The 22,414-nt window shown below is 36.3% G+C and overlaps 1 protein-coding gene across 28 annotated transcripts in view; it reads left to right on the forward strand.

Annotated features, from left to right (window-relative positions):
- EYA4 (EYA transcriptional coactivator and phosphatase 4) overlaps nt 1-22,414 on the forward strand; it is a 143,036-nt gene that overhangs the window by 59,670 nt on the left and 60,952 nt on the right. For all 28 annotated transcript variants that reach the window (XM_085575195.1, XM_085575194.1, XM_085575205.1 and 25 more), the window contains one exon: nt 15,194-15,243. In XM_085575195.1, the coding sequence (XP_085431321.1) occupies nt 15,194-15,243 (50 nt within the window). Of the gene's footprint in view, nt 1-15,193; nt 15,244-22,414 lie in introns of those variants that run through there.

Below are 22,414 nucleotides of genomic sequence, written 5' to 3' on the forward strand. Positions count from 1 at the left end.
GTCTGTTCACTATTTTCTGAAATACATTTCGACTGTCTCAGTAACTTTTGTGCCATTACAATTTCTTCTAAAGTAAATCAAATGTAAATTTGAAAAGGGTATATAAACCAAGTAATATTTTAAATTCCTGAATTAAAAAATAGTTATTGCCAAAGCATTTTTCCAAGATAATTTGAGATTATAAAGGTATATCTTGTTAAATGGTACAACAAATAGCAGCAATGTGTGAATGTGGATAATATCGAGCAAAAGAACTTGAATTTGGCTTTGGAAAACATCTGCATGATTGTATGTTTGTGTGATCACACACACATAAATGCATGTTAGAGTGCACATACAAGGAAGCTAATTCATCTGTAACATAAATTAGAAGTCAAGGTTATTTTCTAAAAAAGAATGTGGTTTGGGAAAATGTCTGAAAATACTGTTAAATAGAAGAAGCAGATGAAAAACTACACTGCATACTGTCTCGTTCACCTGCTTACCTATAATTTTTTTCTTTTTTTCCTGTTATTTTCTTTGCAAACAGCTATACATAAATTTTATTGAATTTACATTTACTTTGTGAATTTAGAGAAAATAATTAGCACTTTGTTCAGTTTTAAGCTTTGAATTTTAAAAGTTATTTAGTAAATGTTATTAAAAAGGGATTAAACATTTAACATGTTGTTTCAGTATTTTTAAATAAAAAGAAGGGCATGGCTGTATTAAGTTTATGCACAAAAGGTATTTAAGCAGTTTGCAGAATTTAATGCTGTAGCTAATATGGTAATTGCTTCCTTTTTATGTTTTATTTTATTAAAGATATTTTCAATCATATTGCTGGAAAAAATAATATACATTTCAGTAGTAGCTTAACAGGAAAGATAATATCTATGTGGTTTATTTCTCTTTGCAATATTCATTCATTGCTCTGAATTAATACATAATTAAACAGTATTCAATTATCAGTAAATATCTGCAGAAAAGGTGAAGATTTTTTTAAAAGCTGATTTTAAGATGGATCCTTTTTAGCCCCAGAAGGATGCAGTTAAAAATACACATTGAAGAAGAACCTGGATTTATTTAAACAGCATAATTATTGTATTGTTTGCATTAAGTTGCACTAGAATCGCTAGACAGAGTCCCAAGATAGTAAAATTCATATATTTTACCTAGGGTTAATTGATAATTTGCTTCCTAGATACTGAAAGTCCTTTGCTTGTTCTCATAGTAAATCTGTAATTGTTCTACACATTAATTTCAGGGATAAATCATGACTTATAAGTCATTAAATGACTTTTACAGTCAGATAAGTTTGGCTGCTCATCTGGTATAACTCATAGTAAAACCTTTGGAAGGTAAAATAATCTGAAGTGATTTAACATAAACAGAGATTCTGTGTGTATTATCTGTATTTATTTGCACACACGCACCAGAATTTGCTTTTGTGTCTTTACATGAATGATTGAACAATTCTTTTCATCACGGTTGTTCTGGTGGATAAAATGAATTGTCCCATTATGAGATTTTTGCTGTACTTGAAGTATTTGTACTGCTATCCCAGGTGAGCTCTGCACTCAATTAGAGCCACAGCTAAAAACCAAATGTCCATGTTGCTCTGAACATTCAAACTGTTAGCTCTACTGAAGCACAGTTTAACTTGATTGATATTTGGATTTTAAAGCAAATAAGGACTAACTTTTGCCTGTGGCAAAATATCTTTGAAGTTTCGTGCCTGTGCCGAAGCTGGATTAGCTACGTGATAGCACTGGGGCTGGGACTGTGACCCTGTTGTGCTTGGCAGGTTGTGATAAATGGGGGAATCTTTCTTAACCTCATGGCCAAAACATTCCAGGATCAGGCTGGGGAGATGGGAGAGAAGGGAGGAGAGTCTAAAGATGCAGGATGTTGGCATGTTGAGCCGGAGACAAAGGACACTTGCTCACTTGTCTGGAACAGGGGTGAATGCGCAGAGACTTGTGAGAAGAATGGCTGCAGATGTGTTAAAGATGTACTTTATTGTACTTTATTGCAACTCCTGGCCATTGCCCTGGGTACATGAAATTCATCCGTCACTATGAAACTGTCTCCTTATTTTTGTTTTGAATGCTTTGAGAGTTTAGGGAATCTTGGTTGTTATATTTTCCTAAACTAAAGAGGTTTTTTTCTTTAATACTTGAGATGGGTATATAAAACCATCCAAAATAAATTGGAAGAATTCCTTATTCCAAGTAATTGCCTGCTGGCTAGAGAATTTACAGGAGGACAGCAAATATAAACAAAATGGTATGAATTTGGAAAAACAAACCCCGACAAAGTAAATTGATTGCTTCTGGAAAACTAGTTAAAATATTTTATATATAAAACACCTTTAAAATTAAAACATACTTTCAAATATTTTAAAATTATGCATTTTAATGTAGCAGTATTAATAATAATAATAAAAAAAGAAAATCTCCTTGGATATTCTAAAGACCTATAGTTAGACATTCCCAGTCAAATTTTTAAACCTGAAAAAAGAGACAAAATTGGCCTACATGTGAGCTGAAATATGATCTGTCAAGTGGTTCCTTCTTGTGGCAGTACTTTAAGAGCTGTATTGCCTCTGATGTTGTCCCCCTTGGCTAATAAAGAAAAATATATTATTAGCTGAGAGTTTGAGATTTATTTACGTACTTTATGATGTAAATACAGCTATTCTGACTAGTGCTAAGAACTACAGCATTATGCAAGCAACAAAAGCAAAATTAAATATTCTTAATGTAATTTCTAATTGTGGCTGTTGTTACTAGTATATAACCAAATGCATGTTGTATTCCTGGGTATAGATACTATTAATGATTTATACTTTTATGATTAATTTCCCTGAATTACATTTTAGCCCTAAATATTAACAGGATTTTTAATGAGCGTTGTGTTGGAAATGTTCATTAATATTTGAATAATCAAATCTAAATCATATGTATAAAAAGTAGTCTCACTATGTAGGAGTTTGCTTCTGTGATGCTTAATAGCATATGGTAACTAACTATAGTGCACAATAAGAGCAGTATATTTTCCTATGTGTTTATTAGAAAGGATTTTATCTGTAGTTTACCTTTGCTAAATTATTCTTCTTTTCCTTCTATCCTAAAAAAAAATTTAAAAGGGGACCCTTTTCCTAGAGCATTTTCTTCACTTTTATTGACATGATCCAAAGCCACTGAAAATTAAAGTAACTAGAAACAAAGCAAATTTGTTTCCCTGATAATACAAATTAATGTGAATAGGTCTTCAGTTTATATCCAGTGTTTGTGAGATTTTTCACTGCAGCACTGTGTGTCCTTTTATCTGACCTCTAACAAATTATTTTTCACCAGTTGGATAACATCTGGAGCACAAAAAAGTGATTACTTCATTTTCACCATCAAGTAGTTTGAACTACAAATAATCCTTTGCATCCTTACTATGAGAGAAGTAGGCTACTGAAGTTCTTAGTTATCTGATGTAGTTTATAATTGCTAGAGCAGCTGCTAGAAGTTGTTGCTAAAATTCTAAACAAATTAGCTTCAGTAATGTGGGAGAACAGAAATGTATGAAGATAGGAAAAAACACAGCTGTTCACTGTTAGTGTACAGATTTACTTGGTAATCTTCTCAGTAGACTATGATGTGCACTTATTACCTTCTTCCACTTTTTTCAAAAGTTTTGAACACACTTTTAAAAATTATTTGTAGCATAGTCATTTGCATACATTTTAAGCAGGTGTTTTTAATTGGAATAGCCTAAGTGCATTGTGCAAAAATACCAGTGTTGTACAATTAGCTGATGACTTCAGCTTGGGCTGTTTTCATAGACCAAATTACATGTTAATGATCAGATTCATAGATATTATCTGTGGAAAAGTTAGATATTTATAGCTGAATACCTTTGAACTACTAGCAAGAGAAAATCTACCACAGAAGAGCAGAACCCTTTTTATTGTTGGGGCTTTGTGGTAGGTTTTTTCCAGTTTTATTTTATTTTAGTACAGTTTTAATATATATCCCATCTTCCCACAATGCCTGCAGGACTCTGCCAGCTGTTAATAGGTAGGCAGGTGCTGGGCTAAAATCATGTTCATATTACCTGCTCATATTACCTTGTTCATCTCCTTCCAACCTGTCTTATTGCTCTGTCCACCTGTTGCTTTTTGGCATTAATTGAGCCTCCTGTCCTATTAAGGCATATTCAGACTGATCATTATTCTGAATTGTTGCATTGACAGTAACAGGCCAAACCTGATTTAGGCCAAACCACGATCTGATTTAGGCCTAAGCTTAAATCTCTGTGGGCTTGTCCCAAGGTTGGCAACCCCCCTGCTCAGGGACTGCCTTTTGCTGGAGGAGTGAATACAGCATCACCTCAGGCAGCTGTTGCTGAAGCCCATGCAGAATTTGGCAGAAGTGGATCTCATTCTGCAATCATTGCAGTTGGTCAAAAAGAGCCTCTTGGCATATTCAGGTCTCTGCACACATATTCAACATAAATGTGCTCTTGCCTTTCAGGGTTGTGAAGGAGCGCAGTGAATAACAGGTATTTTTACTGACAAAAATTATCAACGTTTAGATAATGAAGAAGTTGGATGTTCTTAATTATCTGTGAATAATGCTCAGTTTCATTTTCTCATCTTTCTGGTTCTCTATGTCAGTTACAACACTGTCAATTGAACGTGTCTCTCCTGAGAAATGAAGAAGGATTCAAAAAACAAAGAAGTGACTTGAGTCCTTCTTACTAGCTGCATGCTGAGAAGTGTACTGAAAATCTGAAGTAGTTTCTCTCCTTTTCTGAAGGACCTGTGCAACATCACCTCTGATTCTGCATGACATATGTGTGATGGACAGGTCTCGCAGGTGGATTATGCTGGCAGACACTGTAGGTAATAACTGCTCTCCTACCATTACATCTGGCTTGTATAACTTGGGCAAGACCAAAAGTGAAGAAAAGTTGGCTGAAAAATCTGAGCAAAACTGGCACCAGTGAACTAGTGGCTAAACTTGGAAGAGCTTGTAGGAAGAGCTTACTGTGTTGTCTGGAATAATTCAAACCTCAACCTAGGAACTTTGGATTGCCAATAAATCCAGTTGTCATGTAGCTGAATCCATATACAATGCTTTCAGTGTGCCCAAACTATTCCATCCCATTTTGTCAGACCATGATCTGAGTCAGGTATTCATTCATTCTTAAACAGGTTGTACTTCTATGAAGACTTCAGTGCTTGAAAACGAATTAGTATAAAGGTCACATCAAGTAAGGGTATGGTGAACCCATTAGAGTTTTTCTCTTCCTGAGCTTTTTGAATATAGTTCAAAACCACAATCCTTGTCTTTAAAGTCCCTTTAGCTCTGGGATGAAGAATGCAGCTGATGAGTATGCCTCTCCAAGACAGAGAGGATAGTGAAACTGATGGTTTTTCAGACATTGCTTACTTGACCCAGCACTGGTCTCAATGCAGCTAAGAAACATGACATATTTGACCAAGAATATGGCACATTTTCTGGAGGCTGATCTCCTTTAACCTTAGCACATGGCAATATGTATATTAAAAACACAGAAAAGAGTAAAGGAGAGTAAAATAAATTCTTTGTTAAATCAGAATATTTTACATGTATTATTTAATCATCTGTAGTGGAGATGAGTATTTGAGAGATGTGAGATCATGTTGTTTACTGCACTGGGGTATCAATATGCTCCATGGTAAAAACCAGGATAGTGAAGTACAGAAAGGAGGAGATGATCGACAAGGCCATTTGTTTAAATTTCATCTAAGTGAGGGATGGAAAAATTGTGACAAGTGTTCTTTGATCTCAAGGGGAAAGAGAGATTATTTTCTGATGAGGCAAACGAGTCAGGAGAGAAGTTGTCCTTTGTTCCTGCGGGGGTCACTATGTAAGCTCTTGGGTGAACTAAAGGGAAGCTGGATTCCAATGAGACACCAGCATTGTCAGAACAGAAAAGTGCCTTGAGGCAGAGATACTTCACTTGTGGTGGAGAAGTCTGCATTAGCAGTAGAAATACTGTACTGTTCCTCATGTAAGTTGGTTTCCACATGAAAAGAAAACAGCATGTTTTATTATGCTTTATGGCACAGTACTATAGTCCTTTAACAAAATAGCTTGAAGTATTTGCATGATCTATTTGCAACATGGCCAAGTTAACACAGCCATAGGAACATTAACTTTTGAACTTCCTGACTTTCATTACTTTAAATTTCAGCTTCAAAGTTTACTCTTTTTTTTCCTTTGCATTTGTTGGCCCTGGTTGGTTTTGAAAAGCAGGAGGAAAGAAAATAAGTTCAGGTTTTCTGAGGAAGTTCTGAATTTTATGCATATAACAGGGGATGACTTGATATTCCTTTGAATATTAAATGATACCTCCAAAGCAGTTTTGATACACCTAGTGCTTACAATATTTCTGTGGAGCTGAGGAATTACAAGATGAAATCTAGAAAGCATTGCACAGCATAACTGTTTTCCTGCATTTCAGTATGTTGTTGTTTTGTTTGTTGGTTTTGTTTTTTTTTTCCCTAAAAAAAGATCAGTTGTGTTTGGGAATGCTGATATTTAAAAAGCAAACATGTAAAAAAATTGTGGGATTGCAACAAAACTGCAGGACATCATGGGAACATAAATGAACTAAAAACAGTAAACATTTTTCCATGTCTAGATTAAGAATGGTGTCTTCTAACTATTGCCAGCCTGGAGATACAAGGAACACACCAGGAAGTAACCAAGGGTATACTTGCAGATTCAGCTTCACTGAGATATACGGTTGACTGGAAAAGGCAAAAAAAGCCAAAGCTTTGTATTTAGGTTTGGGCGGCCATTTTTTAAGAGATTTTGGGGGTGGGGGGCAGGGAGAGAGCTAGGAAAATAATATGAATGAAAGAAAAAAAAAAAGAGAGAATGAGAGAAAAACAGTGTTAGTGCTTGAGTATTTTTTTTCCTGAATCTGAATTTGTTGATTGATGATCTCCAGGCTGGTGGAGTTTCCAAAGCCTTGAACATCTGAATGGGGAGCTAACTCCCCTTCCCTTCCCTTCCCTTCCCTTCCCTTCCCTTCCCTTCCCTTCCCTTCCCTTCCCTTCCCTTCCCTTCCCTTCCCTTCCCTTCCCTTCCCTTCCCTTCCCTTCCCTTCCCTTCCCTTCCCTTCCCTTCCCTTCCCTTCCCTTCCCTTCCCTTCCCTTCCCTTCCCTTCCCTTCCCTTCCCTTCCCTTCCCTTCCCTTCCCTTCCCTTTCTTTTCCAAAGGGAGCCAGGCCCTCCCTTCCAGCTGCAGGGAAAACATTCTGTGAGCTCTGAGCTATTGGGTAACTCAGGCTGGAACAAAAAGTGCCATTGTAGTGTGGCATTTGCCCTGCCTGACCCACCAGTTAAGGGAAGGCATATTTCCTTCTTTCATTGTACACAAACAAACAAAAAGAAAAAGAGAATGCCAGTTTTTCCCACAGTGCATGCATAAATGCTTTTCAAAATGTACAAGTTAGTACTTTGTAGGTTCCAATCACTTAAATTATGACTTGACTGTTACACCCTCTGATATTTTTTGTGCACTTGTGCCAAAGGCAGTTTAGGATGTGTTTTAAAAATGTTTGCAGGTATGAAAGATTTTTAAAACGCTTAGAGCTCTGAACTGTTTGAACCCATTAGTCATGTTGCAAAAACAAACACATCAGAAACCTTTCCACTAGCAAGAAATTACCAAGGAAGTTTAGTCCCCAGTGATAGCATATGAATAAGAAAATTGAGGAGTTAAAGGTGACTCAGATCTTATCAATCATGTCACCTTAATGATACTTGCATTCTCTAAAACTTCTCAATTGAAACAGAGTTTTATATTTTATATATATAAAGCTTTCTGATTTATGTTTTACAAAGGCTTGTGTCAATGATAAGACTGTGCTGTGTGCCCAAAATAAATGATCATTGGAAATATGAAAAAGGCATTTGCCTGGATTGATTAAATTCCCATTAACTTCAATGTGTATGTAATGTGCACACCAGCAAGAGCTCTAGCATGTCACTGCTCGTGATTCCAGCCTGATGAAATAAGACCTAAATGAAATGCAGTGCCTCTTTGCAGCTTTTTGGGCTTTCCATGGACTGGTTCCTGGTTTGTCCACACTGTTCCCAGCAGCAATTTGTAGAGAAAATCCAAAACATTGTGAGAGTCACGAAGATTGCCTTCTCAAGAAGTGGAAGCATTTAAGATTATTATATGCTTTTTAAGTCATAGCTCCTTATTAAAATTATTAAGTTCAGTGACGGGTTCAAAGGAGCTGAGGCTCTAAAACATGCAACTTCCATGGGAGCCATCTCTCTCGATTGTTATAATCATTGTTGCCAACAAAGAGGATTTCATGGAGGATGTCATGAGGCACACAGGCTTTGTCCCTCTCTTTTGCAGCACCATTTCATTTCCTCAGTGTTTCCCAACTACCTGCATTTCAGCAGGTAAGTGGAGAGTAGAAGCCATTAATCACAGTTAATTTGGTTTAATTCCCCTCTGCCTGAAATAGATGACTACTCTAGGTCCAGTGAAATACATCTGTATCTTTCTGTTAGATGTAAAGGAAGCCTTATGTGACAAGCCTAGACCAATTTAGATGCCTGAACTGTGGGTATTTAATATTAAATATATTCCTTTGGGATTAGTTTTCCTTGCAAGTTAGGTGTTCCTCTCCTAGTGGTTCTGACCAAAGTTACTACTGTTAATTTCATGATGCATTTAATCGAGAACAAATCTATCTCAGGAAAAGTTTGCATGGAAAACAGAACTCACGGTGGAACAGCAGTGGCTTTTCTTGTCTCCATCCCTTGCTCTCACCCCTTAGTGGCATGGAAGCATATCTGATGTCTTTGAATATGAAGTCTCTCTACTGTGCTACATAAAATGCAAAAGTCAGCATCAGCAGTCTGCTTTCATACCCAAAACTTTTAAATAATTTCACTTTACTTTCATTAAAAAAATATGTATTCAAACCTCAATCTTGTTTTGAATAGAGTTGTCAATTGTAGTTGATGGCATAATGATTTCATTACTAATAAAACAGAAGGGACCACTGAATAGCTAAACCTAGTTTAGGTGGGGAGCAGAAATGTTGTTTCCGCTATAGAACTAGCACACATAGACTTTTATTAAGAAAAAGCAAACCAACAACCAAAAACCTACTTTAACGGTGAATTTTAAATCAATTAATGTAGCATATTTTTCCTCATTCTTCCACTGCAATCAGAACTCTTGTTTTCAGATCTGCTGAAATATGATGAACCTACTTCAGGGTGTGATTCAGATAAAGTACAGTTATGTACAGTCTTTGCAGTGCAAAAAAATAGGGGCAAAAAATCAATTTTCTATTGCTTAAAGTTCTTTAACTGAAGAGTAGCATTAGTGTTTTGGTTTTTAACTACATCAGAAATGTAATTTAAATTTGGTTGTGCACAACTATGTAGTCTTACATTTTCATATGCATTTTAATTTAATATAGTATTTTAATACAAACTTTAAATGATATAATTTTATTATTGTCACTAGGTTTAAGTAACTGAAATTCTTATGAGATTTATGGAAGCGTGGCAGAATAGTGAAATACTGTGGGAAAAATCAGATCAGAATTTGGGATTATTTAAAATTCTTTTTTGAGATGTTTCTCTAGGTCTACTCAGCATATGTTTGATTTTGCAGAAGCTTCACTGAGATTTTGTCTTCACAAGACATACATAGCTGGAGTATTATTTGAATTCAGTCATCTAACTGCATCTAACTGAATTCAGTTTTCTAACTGCTTTACTTTCAAGAACATTTGTTGTTCGGTTGTGGGGTTTTCAAATTAAATCTAAAATACGTGTGTTTTCTGCATGACTACAATTTGTGACTAAATCCCAGCACTATATCTGTAGTCAAACCCTTGCCCTATTTTTGCTGGTCAAGCAAATGACATTATTAGTTTTGTGGTATCAATGACATCATGGCAGCAAAAGAAATCTTTGGCAAATGGTATATATACAGGCATTGAAAAGACAGTCTCCATTAAGGTTTTTGTTGTCAAGATGGTTATAAAACTCCATGTAAACCTTGTCAAAGTCAGCATCTAAAAAACATTTGAGGAGAATTATTTTTCTTTACTATTCATTCTCATCGCAGTGTCACTAATATCCTGAGTCATATTCTTCTACCTGGTATTTCCGTCAAGTTATTTCCCTGCCTGTGTCACTCTCCTGGAGTTGTTCTACAGACATGGTCCCTTCCCTGGACAGTGAGCAGAGATGGGTCAACTTCCTCCAGAGCAATTTGCTGTAGGGAGTCATTGAGGCAAAGTGCACTTGCCCTGCCCATACTCCAGAGCAATCACACAGACTGAGGAAGCACGAAGATGTGATTTGAGGTTGTTCGTGGGTCTGCAAGAAGTACTTTTCTTTCTTCATTCTTGTCTCCTTGATGTTAGAGTCTCCACAGCTCCACCATGCATAACTGCTTCCTCCAGGTCCAAAGCATTGCAGGCTCTACTCAGCCCTGTTGCAACCCTACTGATTTAGGAGGGATCCTCAAGGCCTTAATTGGTGCAGTAGATGAGGGAACTCAGCAGATTCATTGCCAGAATAATTTAGTGCTGATGTGGCAAGATTTTTCAGCTGTAAGTGTTAGAAGGGATTTCTCACCTGTGTTGCATTACGAGTTTAATACCACCAGTGTGTGTGTGTGAGAACACCTCATAGAGCAGGACCATTTAATGGTTTAACATTTAGTGTAATGGGGTCCAATAAAATCATGTTAAAAGATGTTAATGTTGCAAAGAAAAACATCAGAAGCAAGGAAATGCCAGAATTAATATGGCCTGTGGAAATTCAGCTTCTTACATATTATGGTGCAGATCTTATTACCTGACATCCTAGGCTTTCCAGGGGGTGTCTTTTTTTCCAGTGAATGCATAGTTAGGTTTTTCTTTTAATGTTACTCCCTCTGTCTTTTTAAAACATGAAGCATCCAAAGCCCAATTACTATAAAATCCTTCATCATGTAAATATTTATCATATACCTTTATTGCAGTTCTTCACTACCTAAAAAATGCCTAGCTTTTTCACAGTGACCTCAAATTATCAGGCAATTTTAACAGTGTTCATATTTGAATGCTGATGAACCAAGTCAGGTGAAGGTAGAAATTGTAGAAAACTTTGATTATTTTAATAAAAGTTTAAGCCAAATCAGACTTCCATTTTTCTACATAAAAGTGACATTTATACAAAATCTTCTAAGTTCAAAGTATATTTTCCCAGCTTGGATCATTAATTAGTCTTCTGTATAGCTGAAGTAGCAGAACTAGTCCATTGCTCTGGGCAGACTGGTCACTAGTGACTTTTGTAATGAGTTTCATAGGTGTCTGATGAGTGCTCAGGCTTGTGTTTGTGGTGTTAGTCCCACATCTAGAAGAGAGGAGAGCAAACTGTGGTGTTCCATCTCAGCCAGTGTTCTTCTGCTGTCCACACCACACCCCTACATCTGTCACTTGTTTTTCATTTGGCTTCTCCTCTCCTCTAGTTTTGCCACCTTGGAGAGCCCATTCTTCTTTTGTCCCCTGATTTCTGTTCCCTCTCCCTGTTCTTTTTTTTTCTGTTTTTCCTCCCTTCATTCTGAAGGGAGTCACAAGGTACTGCCTGGGTACCCTGTACCCAGGGTACTGCACAGTGGGAGATGGAACTAACTAAGCAAAGAGGGATAGTTTTGATAGTGTCAAATTTACTGATGGCATGGGATTCTCCTGGCACTCAGAAGTAATCCTAAGGCTTGCTCAGAACCAGCACCTTTGAGATGGAGAGTATTCAATGTAGATAGAGTCTTGAGAAATTCAGGAGCCAGACTCCATCAGGAGTTCACCAACATTGTGACAACAGGTCTTTTAGAATTTTACAAACCGAAGTAAATGTGGATACTATTTCACAGAAATTATAATTCCTGGGTATTTGTAACTCTCTCCCCCCCTTTCAGTTTTGGGATTTTGCCTCCAACTCTCAGGTGCTGAAGCCAATCAGCAGCACAATGACGTGACATTCAAACCATGAACACAACAATCTGTTCTCACAAATCTTTGTATTTAAAGGTTTTTAGCTGAAACTTTTCAAACATTTTGAAGCAGTAAACCAGAGTATGAAAGTTCAGTGCAGTTCAGTAGAATTCAAACTGAAACTTGAATCTTACTCTTGTGAATGATTCTCAACATGCATTTAACTAAAATGGTGAGAAAACCTGTGTAAACAGAAAGGGGGGAAAGGAAAACAGAGCAGGAGTAAAGGAGAAAAAGTTCTTTTTATAGCATTTAACACATGAGAATGTAAATAAATGTGGTGTTAGTGAAAGTTAATTATTTTGAAAACAGTCAGCAAGGCAAATTAAGAGGTAAAACAGTGCAGCTGAAGACAAAGGAAACAATATTTAGTCTTTGATCAGACATTTTCACAGTGATTTTCTGTTCACCTTCAAGGGTGGCATAATTTTATGAATAACAGAATTTGTTTTGCTACTTGAGTAGCCTTGAAGAGAAATGGTGTTCATTCCATATGGCCACTTGAAAGAAAATCCCATGCCTATTCATCCTTTAAGAAATAACATTTTTATTTATTAAATATTTTCTTTCAAAAAGGGACCCTAAAGATACACAATTAATTTTACATTTAATCTCAGAGGAAAAGCCAAATCTATACTCTGTGCTTCTGCACATTTCTTCAGATAATGATCATGGATGAACTGCATCATCTATATGCCAAGTGACAAAACTCAAATATTCTCACTGTTTAAGAATTTTGCTTTCATTGCAATATTCTTAAATAAAAAATACTCACTTTTTTTTTCTTCCCAGGTTACATCACACAGGAAGTAAGTGGTTTTGATACAATTAGTTAGTGGCTTTTCTGCTATGACCTTTCAACTTTTATCAAAATTTATCAGTTAGGGTTTTTGTTGGTAGTTTTTTAGTTCTTTTTTTTTAATGTTTGATGTTAATTTAATGTTTAATATTAATTTATACGGATAAAGCATAATCTTTCAGATATTTAGATTGCTTTGTAATGTTGGTCAGAACAGAATGCAGTAGTAGTGTGAGCTATGGTAGGAAAACCCATCTGTGAGTACCTGATTACTACATCTCACATCCCTGCACAGGAAAACCAGGGGTCTTAATATATTCTGTATATTAAAAGTGCTCAGATTATGTTAATGTGTGCTGCAAGTATCTTTGGGCTTCTGTGGTAGCTGCCCAGCACAGGGTGTTGGGTGTCTAGGTGACAGACTCTCCAGCAGCTGATTAAAGTGAGTCATTGACCTCTTCTGACCTGGGGAGTGAGATCTGAGCCCCAGTACAAATGTGAGAGACAGTGCTACTGGTGGCAGCTACAGAACAGAAAAGAAATTGGAAAGGAATGTATAAATGCCAGTAAATTTATGAGCAAGGAGATAAGAAAAATATGATGTGAGTGTATGCTAATGGGACATGGAAAAAGAAGATCTACCAGGGTTTATACTATATAGCTACTAAACATATACATATTTTTCTAATTATTTTTACTTATGTTATTGTATTTTATAGCTCTAAATACATTATGTTTTCAATAATTTTAAATTATATTTTATATGCAAAATGAAAATATTATTTTTCTGGTTAAATCTCTGTAACTTAGTTGAGACAAACTGCTCTTGAAATTAAACACATCCTGTCAGGGAGAGGCTGTTGTAATTTCAATGTCTTTAAATTATTTTATATATATCTTTTGAACAGTTCCCTCTGCCACTGACACTCAGGAAACAGTACAGTAATCTGATTAACTATTCCTCATGTTTGTATATAAAGCATACTGAAGGCATTTTTCATGGTAGATGGTCATATGCTTTTATATCTGAAGTATTTTACTGTATTTCATATGTTATGCTACTTTAATAACAATGTGGGTAACATACAACTATAGCAATGATATTTGCACCTGAATGTTTATGAAATACTGCCTGTCAGGCTCTATGAAGGGCTCATCTCTATGAGTGATGTTCCATGGCACTGAGCTAAGGGAATTTATATATATATATATATATATATATATATATATATATATATATATATATATATATATAATATTTAGCATTAGTCTAGTCCTTTTTTTCTGTTTGGCTAGGTGAGAGTTTTGTCATTTGTCAGTAACTTCAATAGAAGTAAGTCAAAGTCAGATTTTTTTCTCTGAAATACTTTTAAAGTAGCAAAAAAGTATAGAAGAGTTTCTTCATGCAAGGTATCCTGAAACTTGTCATTGAACTTGCTGGTTGTAAAGGGAATGGGTTTTTTTATTGTGTCTCTCACACCAAGTGAGCCTCAGTGAGTGATATTTCTAGGTGGCTTTAAAACTGGAACTTCGAAACCTCCCACAGAGCTCTGGATTTTGCATTAGCAAGCTAGTGAGCAAAATGTTTTTTCCTTGGCTGAAAATGCAAGTAATTTAGATCACCAGAAGGTACAATTAAATTTTTTCTGGAAATCATGAAGATCCCAAAGAAATACCTAATCTGCAAGAGAGCAGTTTTCTAATTTTATTTTGACAGTGATAGATTTTATCACCTCCAATCAGCCTACAGCAGTGCATTGTGGAGATCAAATTGAAAGCTAAAATTCCTTTTATGTACTTACGTATTGCAAGTATGAGTAAAAACAGTGCATGTATTCATTGATGCAATAGGAAATTATTGTTAACATACAGTTAGCAGATTCACCAAATTAAAAATACCATATGAATTATTTAACTAATGGTGTGCTTTGCCCCAGAACCTGGTGTTTATTATTTTGAGCTTTAGCAGGAAACAGAAGCAGTATCAATTGGGGAAACATTTCTTGGCCAAGCTGAGAACAGTATGGCTTTCTCATTTCAAAGAGGGGAACCTGGTTCTTTGGTTTCTTTGTTCCTAGTTAAGACTACTCCCCAAGCTATTTTAGCTGAACATTTAACCCACTAATGGAGCCTGGGGAAGTGCAGTTGGCAGCTGTTCATGGGATAATAATGAAACACACTGTTTAGTACAGCAAACCACTGCTGTAAAGTGCGGGAAATATTTTATAGAGATCCCAGTGAGCAGGGCAGGATCCGCTTTAAGTCATGCTGGGATGGGGGGGTGCAAGAGGAAGTTGTGTTCCAAGTGAGAGTAACCAGCACTGCTTTGCTCCTGCAGGTAAAGAAGCCGTGTCCAGAGTCCGATGGTTCAGAGCCGCAGAATCCCAGGTATGGTGCTGGAGGGCCGACATCAACTGACTGTGGTGCAGTGGCAGAGACCAAGGCTGAGCTGTGCTGTGGATTTGTAACATCAGAGCCCTGGAGCCACATTTTGCAAAGAATGAGTGGTTGGATCGGTTGTAATGGTTTTCACTCTGGAAAAGGGTTTTTTTCCTTTTTCCTGGTCAAAGATGCAGCCTAGAGTCGGGGTTGTTGAGTTTAGATGATGGCAGAACACTGGATAGTCACATTCAATTAAAAAATAAAAAATCCCAACTACTAAATAGTGCAGGGAAATCTGTGTGATCAGATCTTACTTTCTTCAGTTATCCCTTTCTACATATCTGAGTTTTGAAGTTTATTGAAAATATAGTTTATTTCCAGTGTGGAAAACTAATTATTTATTTGGGAAAATTTGCCCTTACCAAAACTTCATTTTGTTTTCACATGTGAAAAACATGCTGTGTTCATAAGCTGGAAAGAAGCCATACATTCCTTTCCAGCACAGTCATTTCTAATATCATGTACATGGGAAAAAGAAAACGGATTTAACTTCCATGTTTTGCATATGTATGTATGTGTATGGATGATTTTTGAGCAAGTGAAGTAGTAGCTGTTTTAGAGGTGCATCTTCCTGGTCGTTAGTAAACTGGTGGATAGTTTTCTTCAATATTTAGTGAGTGCTCCTTGTTGTCTTTGTCTTGGTTCTGTGAAGAAGACTATTTCAGTGTCATAAAAGCTCAGAAGCATTTCATTGTGAGGGGAGAGCCACAAAATAAGCCTGATATATCACTAACTGTCACTAAAACTCAGAAAAGTTAAATAATTTACGGTTCGCCCCCTAAACAAATCCTTACCTGTATCTTAACTATATTCCTTAATTATTGCAGCAGGATCCTCTGGGATTCACCTGGAATATCCAAGGCCATTACAGTACCTATGCCTTGAGCTGCACTGTGCACCATCTGAGTTCCTTGGATTAGCTCATATCTGTTATTAATATGTATTTTCATTTAGTTTGGTTAGAACTGAAAAGGGAAGAGATGTTCAATATCCAAGAATGCTTTCAGCATAGTCAGTAGCAGTCTTGACGTGGACTTAAGTGGAAACCTACTTTGCCCTTCAGTACTCATAACTTGTAAATGAAAAACATATCTTCTGTGCTGCTACTTTGGATTAAAATTTATTATAAAGGTCAAGTTCTTTCTGAGTATTTTGACACCATGGAGAATCTCAGCTTAGTATAGCACTCATATGTGCATAGCACTCATATGTGTGTAGTTTAAAGTGTTGTGATTGCCCAGATCTATTGTATCTCAAGTATCTACTGTATCTTTAAAAACTATGAATTCCAGTCTGATGTAATTTCATCAAAGTGTGATGAAAACAAACCGCAACAAATCTGAGGACCCAGAATGCAATGTACTGTTATTATCTCTGCACATCAGAAAATTTCTTACAAGCTATAGTTAAATTCTTCATGCTGAGTCTGAGGAATAAGATACTTTTTTCTCCTAAACATGCAAGAGAACCCATGTTACAAATAGTCAGTCAGGTAGTTTTATTTTTTGAAGGGCATTTTTCAACAGAAACACTTTTCATTTTGAGCTCTGCACCCTCAGTTGGAGTTTATAACAGACAGAGTTGAAATTAGTGTTCCAAACCTGAGTATATGCAGTGCTGTGTATACAGCCTGAAGTGGGATTATTTGGTTGCAATGTGACTTTTAGTCTTAGAGGGAAATGTCTGACAGACCTTGGGCTGGAGCAGCACTAGAGGGCTCTGTGTGGCACAACACACTTCAGAGCCTGGAGCAAGGTAATTCTTCTCTAAACAAGTCTTAAGTGAAAACACTGCGCACAAAATGAAACATCAGCATAAAAATGAATGCTGGAGAAACACAGCCTTACAGAATAGCTCCTGGCTTGGGACCTAGGGCCAATATCATTCATTTATTTAGCTAGCTTTATAGTCTGTTAGTTTTGGATTTGAAACTATTACAATAAATGCAGATGGAAAGTGTTTTTACAGTAGGGAAGTAATTAAATTGGGTGTGGGAACTTTGTCAGGAGAATTCTTGGAGTGACATGTGTGTATCAGCAGATTCTTTGTCTTGCTTGGCCTGGGTTTGTCTTTTAGAAAGAAGCAGTCAAACTGCAGATGTGACTACTAAATTTTTTTGAGGGATGTACTAACCTATGCAGCATATAAAAAATGCTTTTCAGAAGTGACCAGCTATACATGCAGTAAAAATCAACCTTGCCGACATTTATTTAGAGAAAGTGATTGTTGTCTTAACAGACAGGTAAATTGCGCAGAGGGAGAGGGATCTGTAGTTAAGAATTGAGGTTATGGTGAATAGGTGAGTTGTAAACACAAAGGAAACATATGGCTGCAGTGTCACTGACAGACATTTTGATTCACAAACAACTTTGTCTTACAAATCCTGTCGGAGTTCATTGCGAGTTTTCTTATCAAATCCCTATGAAGGGGTTCTGAATACTTCCTTTTATACCTATGTGGTGGCATTATACCTCAAAGTGGTGGTATTGTGGCTGGATCAGTATTATGGCATTCTTTCTTCATAATTCTGTAGTAAAAGCCAAATTCACCCTGCAAGCTTGGATAGTCATCCAGTAATGCAAAATGCTTTCTGAGGATGTTGGTGTGTGACACAGAGGCAGTGAATACTTGGGACTTGCCAACTGTTCCACCATGAGTCTGGAGCAGGTAGGAGCAACATGATGGACAACTCTTGACATGCTGGCCTTCTATCAAATTCACTAGCAAGATTAGGGAGAGAAGTTCCTGTCTTCAGAGCCTACAAACATACATTGCTCTTAATTTTCTTATATGACAGGCAACTTTAAAATTGTATCAATCCTGAGTGTGCTGAACAGCTCCTATGTGAAATTGAATGTCATATAAGAATTGCTGAAGTCTAGTGCAGTGCTTGAAAGTTAATTTGTTTGCATTTATCAATGACCTTCCTTTTTACTTAAATAATAAAAAAGCTATTTTAATTCTAATAATTTTGTTGCCCTAAAACCTGTGAGCTACACTTAAAACCTCATACCATGTGACCTTTGGAAATGCTAAAATTTGTGTTATTCTGAAGTCTGGTAAAATGCTAAATATGAAGTCTGAGATTCCTGCTTACATTCAGCAACAGCATATTCTATTTGGCCATGCATCCCAGAGCAGCATCTTTCTTTGACATAGCAGTCTGCTTGATGAATACATCTCTCCTACCCCCAAATCTTCCTTCTCATACCACCAGGCCTGCCAGAGATTCCACTGTAATACCAAGGTCATGTCAGGAATTGAGGTATGAAAGTAAGTATTGTTTTTTCCAGGGTATAAAATGAAACAGGGAGGAGAGGAATGAAATGAGGGAGTGGAAGTCACTGCAGATGGAAATTCAACAGGGTCTTCTACTGCTTCCTCAAAGTTTACTGATTATAGGAAAAAAAAAAATGTTTTTTTTACCATCTGGAGAGGATGGAAGACTGCAGCAGAATGAAGAGATTTTTCTGAAAGCTAAAACACAGGAGGTTTTTTCCTGGAAGGGTAAAGGAAAATGGCTGAATATTTCACATACTCTCCCTCTTAAAGCTATGATATTTATGTTGTGATGAATCTATCTATAGGAAGAAAGGGAAAACTTGAAGGTTTTGATAAGTAGTTTTGTAAATCAGGGAAAAATGCTGACAAATTGACTTAGGAATACTTAGGACACACAGTGTCAAAAATACATTACTTGTGTATTTGCAGAAGGGCAGTCGATCTTTGTATTTGTAAGTTAAAATTAAGCCCTGTAGAGCAAGAAGCCCTCCACTTTATTGCATGATTTTAACTACAAACCTGTGGATCCAATATTTCCAGTAGTACCCATTCTTCCTGACTTTTCCTTTACATACTAAAAAAAAAAAAAAAAGTTCTAAAAGCAAACAAAAAGGAAATGAAGCCAGTCTTAAGTAAAACTTTATCAGATGCTGTAAGAAGAGTGTAAGAAGAGTGTCAGGGGCACTACAGTTACTGCATTGAAACTGGTTAGATGGGGTTCATCCCTATGTGTTATCAAACTACAAATTCACCCATGATGATCACTGGTGAATATGGAATTATATGCACAGATCAAGTTGCCAGATAAAGCAGTAATCCAAAAAAGCACACCAGAATTTATCTGTTTTAAAATGGCCTCCAATATTTCAATTTAATATGGGTTTCAGTGATCTTCTTAGCATAGATTGCAGCTGTTCATCAGATGATTGCTGTTCTGTTCTTCAACACCCACACTTCTAGTTGCACCACAAAGTAAGATTTAAAAGATATGACTTCCTGTTTCTGTTTCATCTTAAAAGTCTTTCTTAAAACTTTTGAATGTGAAGTAGGCTTTCATATTTTCTCACTGGTCTCATTTTGATACCTACTCATGGTTTTAATTGGTGAGGATAGAGTGCAGATACACATCCAGAGACAATTATTGTAATTAATGCATTCACCAATAAATAGATGGTATTGAATGTCAGTGAAAGCTACCACAGTTTTATCATTCACTTCTCACCACCAAAGTCTGTTTCCTCTGCAGTTTGGGCTTACTGTTGTGGATGCAGCGTTCACTGTGTTTACTGGATCTGAGCTATGCTAATGCTGCATGTATGCATTACCAAACAGTTTTTCCATGACGATTCATACACTTTAAAAAAATTAAAAGTAACATGTATCTTGTGCATCTTATTCCAAACAACCATCTGCATCCAACAACTATTGAACCATCACGTTTCATTCTCATTGCTTCCAACTAAAATACACCTGAGATTTCTTCCACCAACTAATTCCCTCAAAAAGAGCTTAAACAGTCTTATCTCAGAATGATTGCAGTGATAGTTCATTCTTTCAGTCAGGCATTGGCTGGCCTGTATTTACCAGATCTAACATTTGTAACTCCTGAGCCCAAATTCAAGCTTTACAGGCACCAGACAGATTCTGTGATGATGCTTTCATGCCTTTTCCATTATTTGAAAGCAGCTGACCATATGCATATGCACTCCTAGTAGAGTGGGATCAGTAGTACCTTCCCTGTCATTTGCAGTTCGAGATGAACAGCATTAATGTTACATAGTAAAGAGGAATTTGCAATTGAGCTGCTGAGAAAGAACAGCCAGCAATAGCTATGGAAATTGTGATTAAAGTTTCAGCAATTATAATACAAAAAAGAAATAGTATTCATTGTGCAGTGAAAGTTAGGAAACCAGTCTACCTGGCTTTCATATGTGTTGTTTAAACACATTAGGCTCCCTAATTTTGTCCTCATCAATGTCTTGGAAGCTTTTTTAGAAAGTAAGGGTTTGTTGTCTTGTGAACCATATGTAGCTTATCTTGACCAGAGGATAATGCTTTTCTGAGTCAGAAGTGTAGCTCCACTGTATCCCATATTGTATAATCTGTAGATCATTATGACATGATAAATGGGCTTCATATGAGGAAATTAGTTATTGACAGGACTCTGATTTAAACTTTGAAGGTGAGATTCCTTTCATCCTGAAGTAGACATGTAAGGTAGGCACTTTTGAAATGCCATTTATTTGAACTTCTTTCTATTGACACCTTACTGTATCCCTCTTCCCCTGGGAAACCATGCAGACTCCACCATCAGTCACCTGTTGCTCTGCTGATTTATTATGAGACCAGCTAGATACACAATTTGACCAAAGGCAATGAAAGTATTTATTTTAATTTTACAGATTCAGCATTTCTGCAAAACAGGTCAGTTCCAGAAGGGAATACCTTCAAAAATAAGATTAATCTTTAGCCAGGAAAAAAGACTTTTTGACTGGCTTCTGGTATTTCTTGGACTTGGAAACAGACACAGCAAAACAAATTTTCTATGAAAAGACAGAATAATTAAATTGAAAGATTGTCACAAGTAATTTTGAGGACTGGAAGAAAAACTAGTTAACAAGAGAGATGGTATATGCCAGAGTATAGCATTCATGTCAATGAGGCCACTACAGTTACAAGCACTTCACCTAAGAGAAATGTATGGCAGGATCAAGCATAAACTACTCAGTCAAGACAGTGACTGACAAAAAACATACAACAATTTTCCAATTTTAAAATAACTACATTGTGGAATAAAATTTCTCATAAAGACTACATTCTGGAACACACAGACTTAGCTTGCAGAGAATGTTTTATACAAATCTGGTACTTATTAAAGTTTTGTGCACTCATTTAGTCTGCATGCCACTTAGGCAGTTGGAATAAATCAAAGTAACGTGTTTGGGAGATGATTCTTCACATACGTGTAACTGAGTGACACACAGCAACCATGACAATTGCACTACAGTTACTACAAGGAGTAATGCCTTTATTTTCAGACATGTAGTTTTCAGGCAATGAAAGTTTCTCCTATTTTTTTAGGTCAGTCTGTGTGGTGTCTCTCTGCCTTCTGAGCACTGATGTACTCATTCTTTAAATTTAAAAATTCAGTCTTCTGATTACCTAAGGCCTATTGAAGCTGATCACTGTCTTCCCATCAGGTTTTGCTGGCTATGGTTCAAGCCTCCAAAGAGTTCTAAAAATGTATATGATATATTTACAGAAATTACAATAATCTATTTAGAGTGCAAATACACGGTAACTGATGACATCACAGGGAAGTATTTTAATGGTTTATATTAACAGATTCCCATGGCTTATAACAATAAAAGTAATGTATCTTTTTATATTTCATGTCTATTCAAAATTCCTGGGATTTTTTATTAATACTGGGCATAACATGCTTTCTGTGATATTAATAATAATTTATCCCTGTGATCCCAAGCCAGATCTTGTCACTGTTAAGATTTCCATTAACCTGAGTCAGTGATAGGTCAGACTTTGGAATGAATGAAACAATAAAACCTAGGGGATTTTTTTTGTGTGTTTGGCTGGTTGGTTTTGGTTTGGTGGGTTTTGTTTGTTTGTTTGTTTATCACCACATTGAAAAAAATTGAATAAACAAGATTCTACTAAAAGTGTTAGTAGAACTAATCTGGAGGCTTTGGAGATCAAAATGCCTTGTGAATTTTGAGTTTGCTAAAGAGAGCAGGATTTCTGAATTAATTAATGTATCCATAAAACTTTTGTAATTGTTGAATCTCCAGGAATATCTTAGGGTAAATATTGGTTTTGA

This window comes from Lonchura striata, chromosome 3, assembly GCF_050655825.1.
Source record: "Lonchura striata isolate lonStrDom1 chromosome 3, ASM5065582v1, whole genome shotgun sequence".
NCBI lineage: Eukaryota > Metazoa > Chordata > Aves > Passeriformes > Estrildidae > Lonchura > Lonchura striata.